The sequence below is a fragment of the Lepidothrix coronata genome, unplaced genomic scaffold, assembly GCF_001604755.1.
Source record: "Lepidothrix coronata isolate B3197 unplaced genomic scaffold, Lepidothrix_coronata-1.0 Scaffold136, whole genome shotgun sequence".
NCBI lineage: Eukaryota > Metazoa > Chordata > Aves > Passeriformes > Pipridae > Lepidothrix > Lepidothrix coronata.
The window spans coordinates 976,538-997,996 of NW_016690316.1; the positions used below are offsets into that span (position 1 = coordinate 976,538).

The 21,459-nt window shown below is 38.7% G+C and overlaps 1 protein-coding gene across 3 annotated transcripts; it reads right to left on the minus strand.

Moving 5' to 3' along the window:
• Window positions 1-134: 134 nt before the first annotated feature.
• On the minus strand, window positions 135-20,514 carry SLC35A3 (solute carrier family 35 member A3). 3 transcript variants are annotated; one of them, XM_017827187.1, is made up of 8 exons: window positions 20,424-20,514; window positions 10,961-11,165; window positions 9,943-10,097; window positions 9,732-9,854; window positions 8,491-8,662; window positions 7,100-7,218; window positions 6,454-6,587; window positions 135-4,388 (listed from the first exon to the last, which is right to left on the minus strand). In XM_017827187.1, exons 2-8 carry the CDS (start codon window positions 11,145-11,147, stop codon window positions 4,298-4,300), a joined length of 981 nt encoding a protein of 326 aa, XP_017682676.1. In that variant the 5' UTR covers window positions 11,148-11,165; window positions 20,424-20,514; the 3' UTR covers window positions 135-4,297. The 3 variants fall into 3 exon arrangements, with proteins under 3 accessions (XP_017682676.1, XP_017682674.1, XP_017682675.1); XM_017827185.1 differs by lacking the exon at window positions 20,424-20,514 and adding an exon at window positions 16,604-16,960; XM_017827186.1 differs by lacking the exon at window positions 20,424-20,514 and adding an exon at window positions 12,604-12,626 and having other exon boundaries at window positions 3,390-4,388.
• Window positions 20,515-21,459: the final 945 nt, after the last annotated feature.

Sequence of the window (21,459 nt, forward strand, 5' to 3'; positions counted from 1 at the left end):
AGAAAGAGTTATAATTCAGTTACCAAGAAATAACTAGAAAAAATTAACATTCAACTGAACAGAAATTTGGATAGTAACTGAAGCAGAAGATACAATATAACTAATTGCATATATTTTGTTGCATTTTCCCCTGCTTTTTTTTTTTTTGAGTAAAAATGTCTTAATTCTAGATATTTAAAAACATATGATGAGCTTACCTGGAAAGAGCAGAACTCTTTAGTCACTTCCTCTGGGAAATAATCAGCATTGAAAATGAACAGAACTATTAAAATAAAGGCAAGGAAACACTTCTTGGACTTTCTTACAGTAATATACCACCTTAGGTAATGATACATTACCATATATATGGTATAATACCATGTTACAGATAAACATTACCTTCTAATACACAAATATCTTGTTCTTACAAAACATAGATTTCAGATAAGAAAACAATGAATAATCCTCCTCAACAAAATATCCAGCAAGAACTATTGTCACCAGGAAGAAAACGAGCAACAAGTTCAAATTTGGAAAACGACAATTGCTTAAATACAACACAACATGCACAGCTGACTAGGACAGATATCAAAATATGTAAGTTACTGACAATGAAAACCAGAAGAAAGGCAATATTTCCTTTATCAATTTAAAAACAATTCAACAGAATCTATGACAGTATCTTGAATTACAGACATAGAAATAAGTTAGGAACACAAAACAATTATGTACTACTAAAAGCAAGAGGACTGTATGAGTAAATGAAATGCAAGCACAGGCTATGAAAATGAGATTTTTGGGGGGAGGGGAAATAAAACAATAGTTACTACAAAGTTGCAGTAAAAACCAAAGGTGTTATCTTGTAGAAGCAAAATCTAGAACATTAATCTACCCTTTATTAAAGCAAACAAAAATGGAGGTTTTCTCATGGTTTGTCTAAAACAATGAAGTTGAATAGAACTTTTATCTCCATTCTTTGAGAAAAAAGATTATGGGGCACTCGTGGACAGCGTAGAAATACAATGTAAAAAGTTTATTTTACTTTATTAGACTCAAGTTTTTCACTACAGAACTGATTTATTTTGCTTTGAAGACAGTTCTAAATTTATTGTTATTTGACAATTTATCATGTATCCCAGAGATACTCAAATAAAACTACCAAATATCCAAATATTCAATAAATACTAGTACTCCCATTCTGCAAGTCTTAAAAAAAAATCACATAATTCAAGTTATTGCAAATAAATATCTAGCTACAACTTTTTAAATATTTAAATAAAATTCTGCCAAGTATAGGTTAGCCTGCTAAATATACAACTAAACAAAACCATTATCTAAAAGTCAGAAAAGTAGTTCAGAAAGTCAAGTTTATTTTTGGAAACTTAGACTCCTACAGATTGCTTTTAGGGCAAACTCAAAGCACACCATCCACTACTTCCCAATGCTCTGTCCTAGCTATGCCTCTTTGGTTAGTTAATGAGTTATAGACTTAAAACTGCTTTAAAAAAAATACAAATACAAAAGTATCTCAGTGAGAAAATGTGCATATGCTCTCAGTTTGCAAAGGTTACAGAAATCAGTAAACCCTCCTCAAATCCTTTTTGTTCTCACCCTGTCAAAGGCTAAGGAAACACAGTTAAAAATGCAAATTCATTTTTCCTTTACAGCAACAAGTGTATGAAGAGATCTGTCCCTCTACTTAATAGGACTGTCAGCTGCAAGCATGGAAGAGTCACTGATCTACAGACAGGTAGATGCTGTTCCTTAGTACAGCATTGTCTTCCAAAGCTGCATGACATCCTATTCCAAAGCAAAGAGCACATATTCCCATTCTTTCCTATAAACCGATCCTTACTGACAAATATTGACAGGCGCACCTGAAATATTAAAACTGGGTTTACATATAATAGAGCTCCAGCAACATGGTGATTATTTGGCCTGTTTGGTTCCTTCCTGTACAACTGGTTTTAAAGTGTTCTCAGCCTGCTACTTGTGTTTTTTTGGAGATGTTCCTCAAGGAAGTATCAACTGTATCAACTGTAGTATCAACTGAAGTATCAACTGTATCACCTGAACACTTTCAGTACTGCGATTCATGAAATTAAAAGTATCACTGTGTAGGCCAAACTCCAAATCAGATATGACTACAAACACTTCCCACTCGGCCCCAAGCACCGCTGTGAGCCGCTGTTCCACGCACGCATCTCGCCTCCTGTGCACTGCAGTGCAGAACTCACCACATGGAATTTTTCAAAGATTTTGCCACATTGAATGCTATAGGCAGAGGATTTAATACTAACACAGGATGCCAATTTAGGGTACTACAAGATCGTTTTGACTGCTAAGTCACAAAGCTCCTGCAATGACAACATGCTGGGACAGATTCACTGTTCACAAAGCTCAGCAAGCCCTCGGCATAACTCTGACGGTTCTTTTATGTCTTGCTCTGATACGATAAACAAACAAAACCATGGTAACACACCTAATTGCCAACAGAAGAAAAACACTGTTTTTACTTGACTGACATAAGTAGAATTCTTCCTTTCCCATTTACAACACTTCATTAAGAAATCTCAGAACACTCCTCCAGAATCTCCTTGTGAATTGGATGAGGTACTTTAGTAAACATTCTAAAACGTTTTTCTCTTTAACACATTTTCTTTAGCACAAGACAGAAGAGAGAGCACGAGGTAGGGGGAAACAAGGGAAGTAAGATGTTTTTACCACTTGCCATTTTACTGGTTAAGGGACTCCTGATAAGTTTTTGTATAAATGCATACCACCACAGGTGTAACATGTGGGTAAGAGTCACTACATTAGTATCCACTGTGAACAGTCTCCTGAAAACCAGTGATTTTTAAGACAGCTTATTAGTTCCAGATTTTTTTTGGTGTTTCTGACTAAATGCAAATACTTCAAGTGAACTGTTCATAATAGTCTAATTGATCTAACTGCATCAAGGTCTCTTTGTGAAGTTTTTGGTTTTTTTTAAAACAGACCAACAGCATGCTTTCATATTTAGCCATTGCACAATTAATTACTTTTTAATTATGTTTCCTATTAAAGTAATTCCACTATTAGACTGAATAGCTCCAGAGAAACCATTTTGGTTTGTTGGCTCAAGGACTCCCAGAATAAAATAATAATTAAAAAAACCCCACCAAAACTCTAAGTAAGCCATTACATAGAAATGCACAGAAAAAGCACTGGAGAGTTCACGAGTATACAACACTTGTTTAAAAAATTCCTCTGTAACAAAGGACAGTACAGTATACAGATACCATACCTTAATAGCTCCAGATGGAGCTGTTACAGACAACAATAATGCCTTTAAAATGTTTATTATGGGCTTTTTTTTTTTAAATTTTTGTTTAAAGAAAATCTTCAGACGGTATTTAAAACATAAAAACTACTTTTAAGGTTCTACCAAAAAGTTGATTTATAATCAATAAAAATAACAAGAATGAACATTACATCTGAGCAAGCACCCATAATAACCCTAATCTTACTCCCAGGTTAGTGCGGTGACCTCCAGCTGGTGTTCCCAGAGTTATTCCATCTGCTGGAACACTACAGGCTGATGAAGGCTGGAGTATCAACATGGATTTCCAGCTTTCACTCTGAATTTCTCCCTTTGTGTACTTCGGTGAGAATGTTAACATTCTTACAATACTTTTATATAAGCAACAGAATTATAATATTATCATTTAATAACAGATTTCTGTTATTAAATCAGCTTTCTAAAAATATAAAAATATTTGATATTGTGAAAGTGTCTTTCAATCATACTTCAATTTTCACAGTTATAACAAGGAATACCTAATCAGAACCATCACTTTAGAACTACGATGTTCAGCTCATTACATGTAAATAGACAAACAGTTAAAAACATTTACTAAGATTAAATATAATCAAATGGCAAAAACATACAATCTGACAACGTTGTCATGTGCTCTTTCAAAGAGTGCATAGGACACATTTCTGCAGCAGTCAATACAGTAAATTCTTTTGATGCAATCGCTGTCAAAGCTGTAAACATTCCTAATTGTAGTTTCTTGGAAACTTTTGGTTCCTTTCAAGTTTTTATTAGCAAGTTGCACTGGGCATTCCCCTGACATTTCCCCCTTACCCCCCCTGTTACAGATCAGTGTCATCATCCACCTGTAACCCTCTGGTTTCCAGAGCTACTCATCAGCTTTTCTTCAGTACATTCAGGGCAGTAACTCTTTCCTTGCAGTGCACAATGACACTTCCCACATGCCATTGCTAGCAAGGCCCCAGTGCATAATCTTGAGAAGCAGGTTGATGAGGAAGTCTGCTATGCCTTAATGGGATTTCCTGCAGGTTTGGGATCATAACCGTATAGGAAAGTAGCTGCTATTACAAGGATGGCTCCGAAGAAAAAGACACTGAATAGAATAGGGATAGGAAAAAAAGTTTGTTTCAGTTGATGCAAATCTATTTACGCAATACAATCAAAAGAAAGGACATTTTTTCATGAGGAAAACAGAGAGATAAATTATTTTTGTCCAATTTATAAAGAACAAAATAATTTGCATATATTTATTTTGGAAGGATGCAGGAAGTTGTTGTAATAAGAAACTTATAACTACAAATTAATGTATCATTATACTAACATATTCTGAAAATTAAAATTATAATTTCATGGAACAATTGTCAAAAGCAATCTTTTTGTTTGGGGTTTTTTATTTTTTTTATCTTTTACCTAAAGCTGTGTGCAAAATGCAAGCAGGAGCTGAAGTGTTACTACTGTGGTCACCCAGCCCCTTTTAACATCTTACATGCTTCATGTTGTTGGAGCTGTGTTTGCTTTAAAATCTAAAGCTTATGTCAAAACAAATTACCGTGGCCCAAGAACTAGTTTGCAAGTCAGTATAATCTAATTTTTGGCAGATACATAAAGATTTATGTCAGGAAAAAATAATAAAGGCATCTTTTGTATTGTGTCATATGGGCCTTTCAAGTTGTTTTGATAGTTACAAGTCTGAAACAAAATATCCAAAGCCCACAGATGATCAGTACAAATTTTAGAAAAGAACCTTCTCATAAAAACATGACAATGTTGACAATTTGATCTTCTGAACCAAATGCTAAGAAAACTTCGGCACATGACATGATAATGCTCCAGAGAACACAGTTGCCCTGCTTCTGGGCATGGCCCATTGACACGTTCAAGCATTTAAGTACTTTACATCTATTACTCCAATCAAAAGTGTTTGTTGACACGATAGGAACAATTATACAGTTTCAGATCAAATATATTCAGTTAGCATAAGCAACATACTAAAGATTAAGTTTGATTAACTCAAGTTGACGAAGTTTTATTAAAAGAGATGGCTTCAAGTTCTACATGCTGCTACATGGCTCTATTTAATCTAATTATTTACCACTGTTTCCCTTTCAACATGTTTGCTGAAGCTGTTAAGTAACTTATTAAGTTTCCATTTGAGCACACAGAAATTTTTAAACCACTTTGTACACTCATTTTAATGAGACAAATACAAGCTACTTATACTTTAAGTTCAAGGTCTTCCACTTTTTAAGCCTAAATAGTTGCTCTACTTCCTTTTTGGAATGTTTAAGTAAAGCCCTGGTAATATTACAGGATCACAGAATGGGTAAGGTTAGAAGAGACCACAGTATTGCACTTACATATTTTTAATAAAAACATATTCCTTTGTACCAGATACAACAATTGTAAATATTATTAAAAATATTTTTATGCTATGAGTACGTGTAACATAAGGGAGGAGTGTTGGTCAATTATAAGTAAAATCCTAATATATCTACACTCCATAGATTAACATGCACTGCCAAGACAAGCACTGTTCTGAACCTACCCATGTACAAAACCTGAGGTGCAGAGAGCCACGGCAGTCTCACTGAGAGAACATCAGGACACAGTGTCCCCAGCCTAGAAGCACAAACCAAGCACTTTCTTTCTTGGTTGAGTGTTTTCACTACTAAATACAGTGTGGCATTTAGAAAAGGCTCTGCCTTCGGGCTTCTGGGTGCCCTTGGGCAACTCAGTGCTGCAGTGTGACTTCCACGGGTGCGTGACTGCAGAGACTGCGGTGAGATGGAGAGACGGAGGCAGTGCGGGAGGTGCTGTCCCTGTCCCTGTCCCTGTCCCGACCCGGGACACGCGGAGCGGTGACCTTCCCTGCCACGGGCCGCCGCCAGGGGACGCGCCCGGCGGGATCCGCGGGCTCGGGAAAGGGAAGGGACCGACCGGGAAGGGCCCGCAGGGAGCGGCCACACCGCCGGGATCCGCCAGGCAGGGACTCCTGACCCCGCTGCAAACGGCACCGGGACAACCGGGCTGAAAAAACTAGCCACTGGTTATGCCACGAAACTAAACTTCGATGTGCAAGTGGTACCTAAACATTCTGAGAGTGTGGCTTGGGCTGTTGGTTATTTTTTTTTCCAGCACATACAGAAAATAATTCTTACCTTGTAGGGACAAAATCTTGCAACCAGAAATAGGAGATCAGTGTTGACAGTATAATAGAGAGAGAAGTTGCAAATCCTTTTAAAATGTTGTCTGCGTATTTTATAACAGCAGCAATTACCAGTCCCCCAAGTGCCTGAAAAAATAGTGAGGTTTGGATTCACAAACTGATAATTTGACAGACGGCATCTATTTTAACACCATGCACTTACTTTAGGAAAAGCTTTTGTCTATGTTTAGGAGCAATAAATTTATTTAATATTATGGATATGCACTGTTGAAAACAAATATTGGAGTAGTTCTTTCCCCATTAAAGAAATTGTTGATCATATTACCACCATTAATGAGTGGAAATGCTTGTACTATACATTTTTAGCCACAGGAGGAAGGGCATATAAATATATATATATATTTTAAACATCACAAAATAAGTAATGCTTACATGCTTTAAGTTGCACAATACTTAATCATATACTTGCTATATATTTTCCAGGTTTTCATTTAGAGGTTTATTCTAATAGTCATAGATTGGACTTTTGACTATAGAATTCTCAGTAGCCTCAGTGACACCCATTAGTTTCCCCAGTCATTTATAGAAGAGTAAATCCTAAGTGCCTTCACAGAAACATGGGATACGAGGTATCTCACCTGTAGAACAACAACCACCCAAGTGAGTTTATTATATCCTTGAAAAAATCCATTCTTTGACAATTGTTCTCCATCATAAATGTATACGCCCATCAATCCAAATATGCTGCCAAAAAATCCTGAAAGTACAAAACTGATTTAAAAGCTGTGAAAAATGTGCAAACAGGTTCCCTATCCTCAAGGGTTGCTCATATATTTCTGCTTCTCAAACTGGACTGCCACTTGCAATACCATCCAAATGCAATCAGTTTGCTATTCTCTTTCAAAAGCTGTTCTCCATACTAATAACAAGTTTTGACTGTTTCCATGAGGATATCCTTACATACTTATCTTTCATTGCTCTCTACTGGAACAGTGTGATTTTTGTTTATGGCATATAGCAAAATTCACTTAAACACAATTTCAGTTTCCCTGAAACAAGCCATGACTGAAGGCTGAAGTCACACTATAACCTGAAGAGAAAAACAGGGAGAACATTTAGTGGAGGAGAGTCTCTGACAGAGCAAGAGCAGCAATTAGCAGTTTGCCAATTCAGATTAGGATCTTCACAGTGGGATTCTCCTGAACCAGTCTCAAACATGGTGAATATTTTCTAGTAGAGACTTAATGTCAAAAAAAGAATTTGAGATTAAACTAGAAGGTTTATAATTTGGTGAGTATAGTGTTCTTCTATCAAATGGGAAAAAATTATTTTTGAACAGAAAACATATTCTACTCAACTTCATGTTTCAAACCCTACAAACTGGACAAGATTGCTCTGAGGGAAAACTCATTCAGGAACACAGATCATTTCTGTTGTCATTAATATCTTGGGTCTAGAAGACCCAGAATTACTTTGGAAATAGAAGGCATTCTCTTACTAACAGGTGCATAATAGGTAAGGGCATTAAAATAGTTAAGATGAACTGTCTTTTGCAATTGCCTCTCTCCAGTGATTATACAGACAACTAAAACAAACTGACTTTTGTACTGAAATAATTATAATTCGCTATCTCAACTTTATTCACAAACAAAGCAGTTTTGCTTTGTTTGGAAAAATGATTACTATGTTTATCAGATCTTCTGAATTAGTGAAGAGAATCTTTTTAAACACAGAGGATACGCAGAATCCTGCATATAATAATATCCTTTATAAAATTTTAAAACACAAATTCAATTGACAGACTCTGTACAAACTTACAGATACTCTATTAAAAAATTAAATGAAGAACTAGGCTGAGATCAGAAAGGAAGTGCTAGAATTCTATCTAGCAGAGTTTATACTTTTGGTTTTAAAATAGTATTTATGCAGCATACTAAAATGTGATTCTTTTATATATACATACATTTTGCACATTTATCTTAATTCTTCAGAATGTAGTATCTTTAACAGATATTAAAAATAAACTTACCAAGCTGAATGTTTCTGATCCACACAGACTGCTTAGTTTCCTTTAAAATTTTCTCAAAATAAACCCCAGCAAAGCCACTAGAAAAGCAGGCTATGAGCACTGCGATCAGCCCCACAAACTGCGACCCTGCTGAATGCTCCTTAGCAGGTGTTGCTTGAGAGTCTGAAGGCCACTGGACGTAAAAACAGTTATACAAAATTCACTGATTAAATCCAGTCCTAAGCATCTATAAAATGCATATTTGTTCTCTTGCAACAGTAACAGTTACTCAATAGAGACAATCACATGCTTGTCTAGTTTGGCATTTTGCACCGTAAATACTTTTAAAGGACTGCAAAGCTATTGCCTGAACTGGGAGACTACTCATCAATTTAAACAGGTGCAGGATTTATGTCTTATAAGCCAGAACTGCTTATGAATCCCGGTGTGACTTATCATGGTCATTCACAGGCACTAATTTGTGCCACCCAACAGTTGGTTATAAATAGAAGTACATCAGAAAGCTACTTACACCAGCTGTCTTTAGGATGGGGTGAACTGTATTTTGCATGTGCCCCTCTTCAGCGACTATGCAGACTAGTTAAATCCTGCAATGTGTCTAATGCCAACTGAATAAAATGCAATGCCACAGACAAAAACATACTGAGGAGCCTGTTAAATACTGTTAGAATGCTTTGTTCTCATTTTTAATTACTGAATTTAATCATCATATCTTCTTTCAAATCCTTACGTTTAAAAATAAAAATTTCTAGGACATGCTAAAATCTGCTAAAAATTCCTAGCCAATTCTCTCATGCCATGATACTGCCCTCTGAAAACTACAAACTCTGGTGCCTGCACTATTTAGACCTGAGGTCAGTTTTTCCTTTTGAAATAGTTCAAGTAAATTTGCCAACCATATGACGAAGTGAGCCTGGCCTGTCCTGGCAGAGAAGACCTGTGAATTCCTACTGTCTGAAGAAATGTGCTAATAAACATTGCTATCATTATTACTTGCAGGTTGCTCCAGAGGCCCTGTCACATTCTACAGTAGAGCACTGGGTTGCAAAAGAGGTGTTATCTTCTGCCTTTGACCCATTTCTGGTGTCTTCCAGACCTGGCCAGTTGTGATTCGCAGTTCCTGACTACACTCTGGTGCTCGTGTGCAGCTGATGGGATCAGAAAGCTGTATAATCAGTATAGAAATCCACGTTCCTTGAATAAACACATTAAAAGAGCACAAGCCACCTGCTAGCATTTACCTGTACAAATGCCACTCCTGTCATCAATATTACTAATGACAGCCACTGGTATACACCCAATTTCTTGCTCAACATGGACACAGAAAACAATGCTGTGGTGAGAATTTTCAGTTGGTACGTAACCTAGAAGAACCAGAAACTGTTACTACTGCATAATTCGTGGGATTTTTTTTTTTTTTGAAACTTGCAGAGAATTGCAAATATACAATACCTGGTAAGTGGCTGCATCTAGGTTTGATAATGCTACATATAGCAAGTTGTTCTGAAGAGTGTAAATTCCTGAAGGAATAGCAAGTTTAAGAGTTTCCATGGGTTTATTAAGGATTTCATCATGCAGCACTCTGTTCAGAGTCCGTAAATTGCACTCTACCCAAAGAAACAATAAAAGAAACAGACATTCATTAAAAGGAGAAGGGGAAAAAAGAGAAATAGCAATGCTATGTTCTTAAAATGGTTGCCCAAATAGTATCAAGTGATACTATCAAAATACTATCTATGTTTGCTTGATGTTCACAAGTCTTGTATTTGTAAGGAAAAATGGCTGCAAGTGCCTTCCCACAGCCTGGAATATCAGAACGAAAGTATTTATTCAAAATACTTTGAATAAAACTTTTTGAAACCGTATCAGTATTTGAAGATAATACATCAAAGGGTATCACCTAAAAAGTACATATTTAGAATCCTAGAGTGTCATCAATATTTATGCATATACAATGATATTTTTAAGCTGTTGAAAATCAAATATATGTGCCCAGGAACCAGATAAATTCAGCTTAAAATGTATAAAATAAGAAATAGAGTAAATCTGAATACACTTTTTTTGAGCTTAAAACTGTGATTCTTCCTGTAAAACAATGAAATTGCTTCTTCCTTCCTTCATCTGCTGTTTATTATGGGCTTCTAAATTATCACTCATGCTTTGGACACACTTAAGGCTTTTCATTTTTTCCTACTTCTACATATGGATTTCTTAAAAAGCCTGAGCAAACACAAACTTTGAGTTGTTAGCAGAAAATTCATTCTTGCACTCCTCAGTACCCACATTCTTTAAAAAGGAACTTTCTTCAGCAAATATACAGTATCATTAATATCTTTCCAAGACTATTTCTTACACAAGGAGAAGGGAAATGCTTTGTTGTACGCCTGTACTCACATGGCTGCTTTGCAGTTGCCACTACAATACAGCATATTGATTAGGAAAATTACTTGGTGCAAAATTTGACACATACTGCTGTCTTTGTAGACCAATAGAACACAGGCCAAAATCTTCAGAAGTTCAGCAATAACTACTGCAGTAGAGGATAAGTAACGAGGTCCTTCTTCTTTCAGTGTCCGAGAATAACGCATGGTCAAGACTAAACTTGTGGTCTGAAAAACCAGGATACCCAAGGAAAGGTACTTTAAATTGGCAGACATTTCTTGACTTTTTTCTTTCTGAAACAGAACAAAAAAACAAACCCAAACATAATATTGTAGGTACTGGGAATAAGCACATTTTAAAAAGTTATCCAGGGAGCTCAGTCAAAGGAAAACACAAATCTGATATTTAAAAAGTAAAAGGAGGTTATCACTTTAACAATGTTTTTCGAATACATGAATACAAATGGGGAGATATATCAGAATATTAGGAGAAGTGTTAATTAATAGAGAAATGAAATTAAATATATTTTATCTGTAATAAAAGTAATAAAGTAAAATAAGAACTGTTAACTGATAATTAGCTTTCCACTAACTGGTTTCACTCTCAAGTTTCATGGATCCATCGCAGGTTTCTTTGTGTAGGTGAAGGCTCAGAAGTCATTTTCGAGGTGAAAAAGGCCCACACTGTGGTACAGCAGAATGCCCTGCTGGAATGAGCCGTTCCCAGACCGAAGGGATCTTCTCACTCTTCCCCGCCCCAAAGCCTGCCAGGTTGCAGTCCCTGCCTGGCCAAGAGGGCACCGCGCCAGCACAGCACAGGGTGAGGGCTGGGCTGCTTTACATGAAAATGAGAGGTATGCCGGATGAGGAGGGGAAGGGAGAGTTGTGGGAAAGCAGGGCTGGATAGGAAGACGTGATGGAGGAGCTGCAGGGGAGACAGCAGGAAACCTGCCCTGCTGATTATCCTGCTCAGAAAAACATTAGTTGAATGTGGATGACCAGCTGACTGCACCTACTTTCTCATACTGCACTGACTACCACAAACCTTATCTTAGTAAAGCTGCATCATCTTCATGTCTAGCATGAACTTCCACCAAGTTGATTCAGTTTTCTTTACAATTTGTCACCAATTAAAGCATTAACTTAGTGCAGGAGTCTAATAGAGACAGTAATGTTCATTTTGCAAGCACAATATATTACAAGGAAATTTTAAAAAAGGTCAGTGCTACTCGGAATATCATATAATTTTCTTCATATTAAGAATTTCCATATGCACAAAACCTAATGCTTTCTATAAAAAGATAACTACTACTGCCTTCACTGCCCACTTACTCAAAAACAGAGCAGTTTTTTATAATGCCAAAGTAAAATCAAATCAGTAATTAGAAGTTAACAAATATGTTTTCAAGCAAAAAGAAAAACAGTAACAAGTCAAGACAATGAATGTGGTTCTCAGTTTTAGAAGCCTAGAGATGTCACATTTATTGGATGCACATGCCAGAGCTGTCCCTGTGCATGTCCCACGCCTACAGACACACAATTTCTGGCTCATTAACTGTCTAACTTTGTACACACTGGTGAAGAACATACAGGTACCTCTAAATATTTGTAGCTGGATTAGCTGGATCTGAAGCTGTTTCTTGCTGACTGCATTTTTCTAGCTCAAGATCTATTTCATTGCTATAGTTACAGACAGTTGGAGAGCTCTACTTTTCAAATATTTCTGACTTGCCTTTATCTTGTCTCTAAGCATTTATGGATTTTCTCCAGTCATGTATTCCAAGTCAAATTATTACCTACATGTCATGGACACTTAGGAGACACTGCAATAACCTGCAAACAGGTGAGAATTGCCAACAGCCACAAAGATATAAAGTACATACTTGTATCCTACACAATAAAATTGTCTATCTCAAGAATCATGTGGCTGTAAAAAATATGTTTAAAAGCACACTGGCAAAGAAGGAAGAAAAGCATGTCAGGATGCAGAAACTGAGGAAGACATACACAAGGTTCCTTTAAGGAATATTAATAGGAGATACTTTTGTATGAACTATGATCTCATTTAAGAAACAAATACTAAAGATGCAACTGCACTGAACAATATAAATCAGACAGAAATATAAAGTATCAAGAAGAAAGCTGAAGACAATATTTGAGATTTGCTGATGTTTTCCACTGGTTCTGGTGGAATAATCCTTTACATGAGTGTGTTAACTGTGGAATTAGCATCCTCAACAACAAAACAGAGATTATTTGTTAGTTGAAGAACAAAAACTTTGAAGAATAAATTTGCTACAGCTGAGAACAAGAAGGAGAAAGAAGAACAGTCTCTATAAAGGGATGAAGAGGGGACATGCAAAGTCAGAGATCATACTCTCTAGGGAAATACCACCACAATAGAGAAGACAGAGAAAAAGGGAAAGAAAAAAATCCACTGAGAGAAAATACAGAACAGAATTTCACTGAAAGGCCTGGCTATGATACTACAGAAAACTGACATTTATGTGAGCCAACTTGAACAATTTCTTTCACCTTTTCCATTTACCTCCTTTTTTTAGTATTGAGATCTGACAAACAGGAAACACAAAGAGCAATATATTACTAAGATGAACAACACTGATTTTCATGAAAGCACGCTTGCAGATAAATAAGTTTTTAAACTTTTTGGTTTTCAGTTTTCAAAATCTTCTGAACAAAATACAGATAATGAGAAGGGACATGTTTCCTGACATGGACCCAAATTTCTGCATTCTGTGAACCTATGAAGTGACAAAGGGTTTTACAAACATTCAAAATTATTAGATATCAATTCCTTAACCTTCAAAACAGGTCACAATATTAAAAATAATGTTCACAATAATTTCTTACTGAAATACAACCACCTATTTATGAAGCAGTTTAAAATGTAATTTTAGTAAGTAAATCACTAGTATGTTGTTTTATGAGCAAGTACCAAAGCAATCAGCATGAAAACATAACAACAAGCACAACAGTTTGATAAGCCCATCAGCAAAGCCATAAGGAATACATACCACAACACTATCTTCAACTACTGTCTTGTCTTCCTTAGTAATCATGATAAAAAAGGGAACTTTCCCCAGACAACGTCTGTCAAAAAGGTGCCAGTAGCAGGAAACATTTCTTTACCATAATTCACTAAAACAGTTTCAGAGTTTCAAACATTCAAACAAAATGGATTCTAAGTGTCCAGTGTGATAGCTTGAAATAAGGATTTTTGTTAAAAGTCAGTGGTCAACAAGACAGGCTTGTAGAGAACAAGGGTGTGAAGTCTCCCACTGTACTTACAAGCTGGTTCACAAAGCAGGAACTAGAGTCCTGAAACGTATGCCAATGATATAACCACCCTCTACTAAGCACACATAACATCTTATCAGCTTTCCTGCTCCCTTTAAAAGAGCTGCATATCAATTTATAGAACTCTGTGCAAAGTGGGAACTGGATCCAGAAAAAGAGCCAAGTATTGAACTCCAAACAGCTGAGCTGTCTTCAACTGCAGTTTCAGAGCAGCTTTAGATTAACAGATTACTGCCAGAGGTGTAATTGCTTGCTTGCTGCCATGAGCTCCTGCTCCCCTCACAGCAACAGCCTGAGCAGGCACAGAAAAAATGAACTATTGTCTTAGTAACAGCCCACACTTTGATTTTTTTAAGCCAATAATGAAATTAAAGTTCCCAATGCGTTTCCTGTACAGAGTTACAACTTAGATTTCTTACTGGGCTTTGGATGCACTACTCAGTACTCTGGTGGGTGCATCTGTTTGAAAGCTCAGATTTAGGTTTGCTAATTCAAAATACTGGAAGTTGAGGGGTCCCATTAGCTCAATGTCTTTTGAACTGTACCTTACAGTGTGCTAAGGACCTGCAGCTCATTGACTGTAATGTAGCCTAACACATCTGTTACCTCAGGGACAAGGTTCATTACTCTTTGCTTCTATTAGTCTAGGTGAAAAAACAAGCCAGCTGCCTCTGTGTCATATATTCAGTGTACCATGGAGACACACCCTATAGCCACAGGAAAGCAGGGCTATACAGGAATCAATATGCAGGAAGCCAAGATGAGATTTACAACCACACAAAGTTCAACTTCAGAACACACAGGTGGATAAAATACAGATGGATACTACGCTAAGTCCCATAACAAAAAAATTAGGTTAAATTCACCAAAAGTTCTGACACAAAAATAACCTCTGCTGGCAACTGTTTCTTTACTCCTCCCAACTCTGTCACAAGGAAAGTTAAAGTTAAAAAAGGAAAATATACTAACTACTATTATGCTTCCAATCTTCATAGTGATGGCATTATGTGAATTAAATTCCTTCCAGCCTAGATGTGAAATGTTTTCACTGCTGACAGTCTTTTGGAATAAAAAGCCAAGTTACACGAGTTATTATTCCTAGCTCTTATTTCATTTTATGATTAATCAATTTAACTTTGCTTAACTCAAACAAAACGTATTTGTATGTTATTTAAAAAACAAAGCCAACAAGTAGACAATCAGCCTCTTAAAACTGTCAAAGGCAAAGCATAAGTTTTGTGTGCCAGTACACCAAATTCTGCATATGGGATGTGCCAGAAAATAAAAACTGATTGAGTCTGCCTTATGGAAGGAAAACTAGAGTGGAAAGTAAAGCACACTATTTCATTGCAGTGGAACAGGTATGGACACATTTCCTGGGCATTTGCTTTGGAATCAGGATAGCAGATTAAAGAAACAGGATTGTGTTCTCCTATTTCTCCAATAGAATGTGAACCCAGTGTTGATGCTACACTATTCAAATACCATAAGCTGTCAACAAAGGAAACACAGAACTGGGAGGTGGATTAAGAGCTGACTCACAGAACCCGAAGAACCTATTTTTATAAAACTCCTGTGCTTTTGCACATGCATTGCCCTGTTGCCTGTGCTGGATAACACACAAGTAACATGTCACTCTGTAACACAACTACATTCCTCAGAGCAAAGTTCTATTCCATAAATATTCTTTCTATTGGAATTAGCCTTCTTTTCACCGAAAGTAGTATCTAATACTAAAAATATATGGATGGGAAATAAATGGGTGGAAGGAATCTCATGAAGTTCAACAAGGCCAAGTGTAAGGTCCTGGACATGGGCTGGGGTAGTCCATGAACAGGCTGCCCAGAGAACTGCAGCAACTCTGTCATTTTAAGTGTCCAAGGCCAGGCTGGATGGGCCTTTGAGCAACCTGATCCAGTGGAAGGTGTCCCTGCCCATGGCAGGGGAGTTGGAACCAGACAATCTTTAAGGTTCTTTCCAACCCAAACCACTCTATGATCCTATGATAAATGCCCCAGATGGTACTGAGGCTGTATAGACCTTTCCAAATCTAGTCAACTGCTGCTGAACTGGGTTCTGAAGTATATTTTACATACATATGAATATTTTACCTGCCAAATTTGTTCTGCTACCATTCAACAGTGCATTTCTTTCTCCCCTCACCCCCACAAGATATAATCTGCCATGTCTGTGTAATCTTAATAAACCATGCTATAAACATTTCTAATAATATTAAACCTTGTATTTCTCACTTTAAAATGTCCTTATTATGTTTTCCATTTTCCTCATACTGGAGATAGGTTTCTTCTTTGTTCCCACTCATAAGCTATCTATAATTATCAGCTGTTTCTCCCCAAATACATGGCACTTTCCAACTAAATCACTGCAATTCACTTTATTATTTTAAAACTTACCTTGCTCTTTCTTTTGTTTTCCAGTTTGTTACCCATTCTTCTTGCTGAATACATTGTAAAGTGTATTCAGTACACTACAAATAAAATAAAAAAGCTATGCTTCTTTTAGAGCTTGTACACTTCTTCAGAAGTGTTGTTAAAAGCAAATCCTAAAGCTTTTTCTGTACTCTTCTAGAAGAAACTGAGGAGCAAAGACTTTTTTCACATGAAGGTTTCCTTCAGGCAGTATTTCCAATTTCTCCACTAACATAAAAAAAAATTCTTAACTGGTGAAAACAAATTAAAAACATAACTGCATTCAAATAATTTTCACGACAAGGATATCAAGTACAGCACAGCAGACAACTGGCGGACCTTGCTCCTGCAACGTCATCTCTCTTGCCACAGCCCTATCTTGGTGTGCTGGTTTTGGCTGGGGTAGAGTTCATTTTCCTCATAGTAGCTGGTACGGGGATGTGTTTGGGATTTGTGCTGAAAAGTGTTGGTAACACAAGGATGTTTTTGCTACTGCTGAGCAGTGCTTACACTTTTCTGCTTCCCACCCCACCAGTGAGGAGGCTGAGAGTGCACAAGGAGTTGGGAGGGGACAGAGCCAGGAAAGCTGACCCCAGCTGACCCAAGGGATATCGCACACCATATGGAATCTACTCAGCATATAAAGCTGGAGGAAGAAGAAGGAAAGAGGAAATGTTTGGAGTGATGGTGTTTGTCTTCCCAAGTCACCATTACGCATGGAGTCTGGCTTTCCTGGAGGCGGCTGCCTGCCCATTGCATGTGGTGAATGAATTCTTTGGTTTGCTTTGCTTGCATGTGTGGATTCTGCTTTACCTGCTAAGCTGTCTTTGTCTCAACCCACAAGTTTTCTTTTTCTCGCTTTTACCCTTTTGATTCTCTCCCCGTCCCACTATGGGGGAGTGAGCCAGTGGCTGTGTGGGGCTTAATTGCCAGCTGGGGTTAAACCACAACACTTGGCCATTTTAAAATCATGCAGATGCTTTTTAGAACTGGCAAGTGCACTTAAGCACAGAGCAGTTACACATTAAATGGTAACTGTTAAAAATCAACCAATGATTTCTTTTAAACTTTGCTCCAAAACCTCAGTTTTTTACAAAGATAGTGGAGGCTATATCAGTGATTCACTAGCTTATCACTCCACCAGGAAATTCACTCATTGCCAAGTTAACAAAAGGAATGCAATTACATATTAACTATTAACTGAAGTCCAATTTCAGAGAACGCTATAAATTGCTTGGCAATCAGGTAAGGTTTTCTTACAGGTTGACAGAAAACCTAGCAGAAAGGGAACTTCACTGAGTTTTTTTATGATCTCACAAAGGTTTTCTGTTTGTTTCTTTCTTTCTTTCACAGGAAAAAAAATCACCTTTCTAATCTATGTATCAGACAGGAAGAGTTGGATTATGAATCTTAAATGTGAGATTTGTGGCTAAGTGCTCTTTAAGCCCACCCCTTTATCCTTTACACCAAACCTAAGACGCCAAAGTTCAGACATTTTTTTCTGATGAGAATTTGGTTTGATGAATATTATACAAATGACATATTGAGTATAAATATTCAGCGTTCTGGAAATTCAGGCCCTCACTGAGCTAAATGTTACCACCAGCATTTCTTGTAAGATGAAGCCTTCAACTCTACACAGTACTGCAATAGTTTTATATTGACATAGCAGTCATTAAGCCCAACTCTGCCTGCCAGCACAGAAATTTGATACGACCTGCCTGAAGTGCCTCTCACTCATTCACACAGTACACACACTGCATTCATTGTATAGATCACAGTATAGATAGATCCCACAGTCACATCCAGACTCTGTGAGCAAGGAGACGTTCAGTTCTCAGTTTTAGTTCAAATGCCCATCCCTCCTCCAGCAGGAGTGCAATGCCATGAACTGAAGGACTGCTGGAGTGCAACTCCTGCAGATGTATCAAGCCAATGACAGAGCTTGATATAAGGTGCTGGGAGACCGAACATTTAATCCAGTTCAGGTTCAGCCACAGCTTACACTTGTGCCATTTATGAATTACAAATCAAGTCTGGGTGCTCAAGGCAACGCAGGTACCCTCAATAAAGGTAACCTACTTGGAGTAGAGTAACCCAAACTAGATACTACAGTGAAGATAAATCTGTAGACACCGTAGAAAGCTAGCAATTGCAAATAAAATTAGACATCTGAACAGTGTATTGAAGGGGTATAAATATAAAGGACAAGGTTCAAAACCCCAGTGGCAAAATCCTGAACTCCTAACCATCTGACATTATTATACCAGATCCTAAGAAGTACAGATCTTAAGAACCTCTCCTCCCCTCTAGAGACATTTCTCCATTGATGTGATTCAGCTGTGCAGTCTTCTGAGTTCCAGCCAAGGCCCGGAGCCCGTGCAAGCAGCAGGCATTTGGTATGAACTGAAGCAACTCGTGAAGAATGAGCCCAGGTCGCAAGCAATGCAAGAATAATATGGAAGAAATCACTGTATCAGCAAGCCTGTCCCAAAGATAAGGATGTGTTGTCCTCACTTAACACTGCCAAATCCAGAACTGCTTTAAGCAGACACATATGACTTGAATCCCAAAGGTACTTGGTTCAGATGATCCCTGCCTTTTTCCTGTTATTGCAAACACCAGTGTAACTTGCACAAGGAATTAGGCCATGTAGGCAGCCTGTAGGATTTTTAGACAGTCACTCCTAAGAATACACCACTCTAAAGAATGCAAATTTCTACTTACTACAACCAGCCCTTCCCAAAATCGGTATTTTTGCCGCATATATTACTTCTACAAACGAGAACATCACACATCCCCAAACCAGTGGATCCTTATCCCACACGTGATTTTAAATCACGAGTTCTCACAATGCCTAACAATGTACAAGGGAATAATAAGCTTCAGTTTCTAAAGGAAGAGGTTATTATAAATCACTTTTTTCACAACTGTCACCTCCCTCACACTCACCTGCAGCCTCAGTGCACACACAGAATTCAGGTGAGTCAAGTGCAGTGCCTACGGAGAAAGGCAACCCCCCAGTCCATCACTTAATGTTCATTTTAAGACCCATTTTGTCATTCTGCACGTTTGTTGAAAAGTAAACGTTGTTTTAGATCTCAACCCCTCTGTGTAGAGGCCACCTGACAAATAAACTTCCCACTGTGGTTCTCACTCAGTTTTAGAAAGGTTTGTTGTGTATGTTCTTTATGTCCCAAATAACACAGCCCTCCATTGCTGAAAGCTGTGTCAGTCTACTCCACCCAGTCATTCCTTTAAAAGCTTTTCTCTGGAACCTGTCTTCCTCACTGTGGTTTAAAACACAGTTTACGGGATTCAATAAAATGAAACAACTTGCCGTACCTTCTGGCATTTATCTTTTACCTTCCAGTTTATTCCATAATATGCATTATTACATTCATTATCTCTGCATCCTCTGGGTTTCTGACTTAATCCACAAGCGCTGTACTGCTAGAGCGTTTCTCATTTCAAAAACCTGGTATGAAATCGTGATACCACGCAAATACTTTGTAAAGTGTGCATTTCTGATAACTTTACACGCAGCTCTGCATCACTGAGCATCTTCTCAGCAGAGCCCCAGCGGCGCCCTGAGCGCCAAGCTCGGCACACCAACACAGATCCGACGAGCTCCGCGCCCCCTCCAAACTTCACACACAGCCGCCTCCCCGCAGAGACTTCACGCCCTCCCCTCCCTCTGCCCGAACCGTTCCATACCCACACATTTCTCTCAGCGTCTCTCCGATCCCACCCTTCCCCTCCCCAGCCTGCTCCCACAGACTCTCTTCCCGCCCCATCCACCGACCCCAAACGCCTCCTCCTCGCGCAGCACAGGCCTCCCTCGGCTCGCTCCCTCCGGCACGGCCCCGCTCTCCGCGGGGCGGCCCCGGCCGGGCTCTGCTCCCACCTGCGCCCGCCGGGCCCCGCTCGCCCCTCGCCGCCGGCCCGGCCCGGCTCCCTCAGCTCCGGGGCTTCCGGGCGCCGCGGTCCCGTCCCGCAAAGGCTCCGGCTGCAGCCGAGCCCCGCCCGCTCCGTTCCCAGGGCCGCGGCGGCAGCGCGCCCCGCCCGGGCCGGGCCAGGCGGGAGCGGCGGGGCCGGACCGGGCTCCGGGCAGGGCATGGCTGGGCCCCGCGGGGCGGGGGGGCTGAGCCCTGGACTGGAGCCCCTGCCACCTCCCAGCGAGCGCCCCGCGGGCCGGGTCCCGCCGGCGGCATAAAGGGGCACTTGTGACACGGATTTGTAAGAGGGGCAAGGCTGGCTCGGATGCAGGTGCGGACCTGCCATAGAGAACGGCACTACGCTGGGCAAAGAAGCGAATTGGCCACCAAATTTTGAAGATCATATTTAGGCAAAACTTTATGCTTAAATTAGGAGTTGATTTCCCAATGGTTGGCAAAGGACAGCGTAGCACATCAAAACTGGGTGAAATCCAGGCCCCACAGAACTGGAACAGAAATCTCTCCCACCAATTACAATAGTAAACCATGGGAGACAAGCACACTACTAATAAAGGTAATTTTAATAGTAGGTATGTGTTTTATAAGACATTCATTAAAAGTATGCTTTAGGAGAATGCACTTTGTTAACACCAAACAGAAGGCTCTGGCAGCTCCAGAAGAGTTTGCTTCAAAGTGTGGAACGGCTTCTGAACTCAAAAATACGCCATGATCTTTCAGTGACCACACTTATTGTACCTGCTTGCAGATGTCAGCATCATTCTTGAAATTAAACTGTCAGATATTTCAGGTATCACAGGTTAGACTAAATACTTGAAAAAAGGAGCCAAGATCTTGTCAGTTTTATGAATTTAATTAATTTTCCATTCCTTCCCAAGGGAAAAG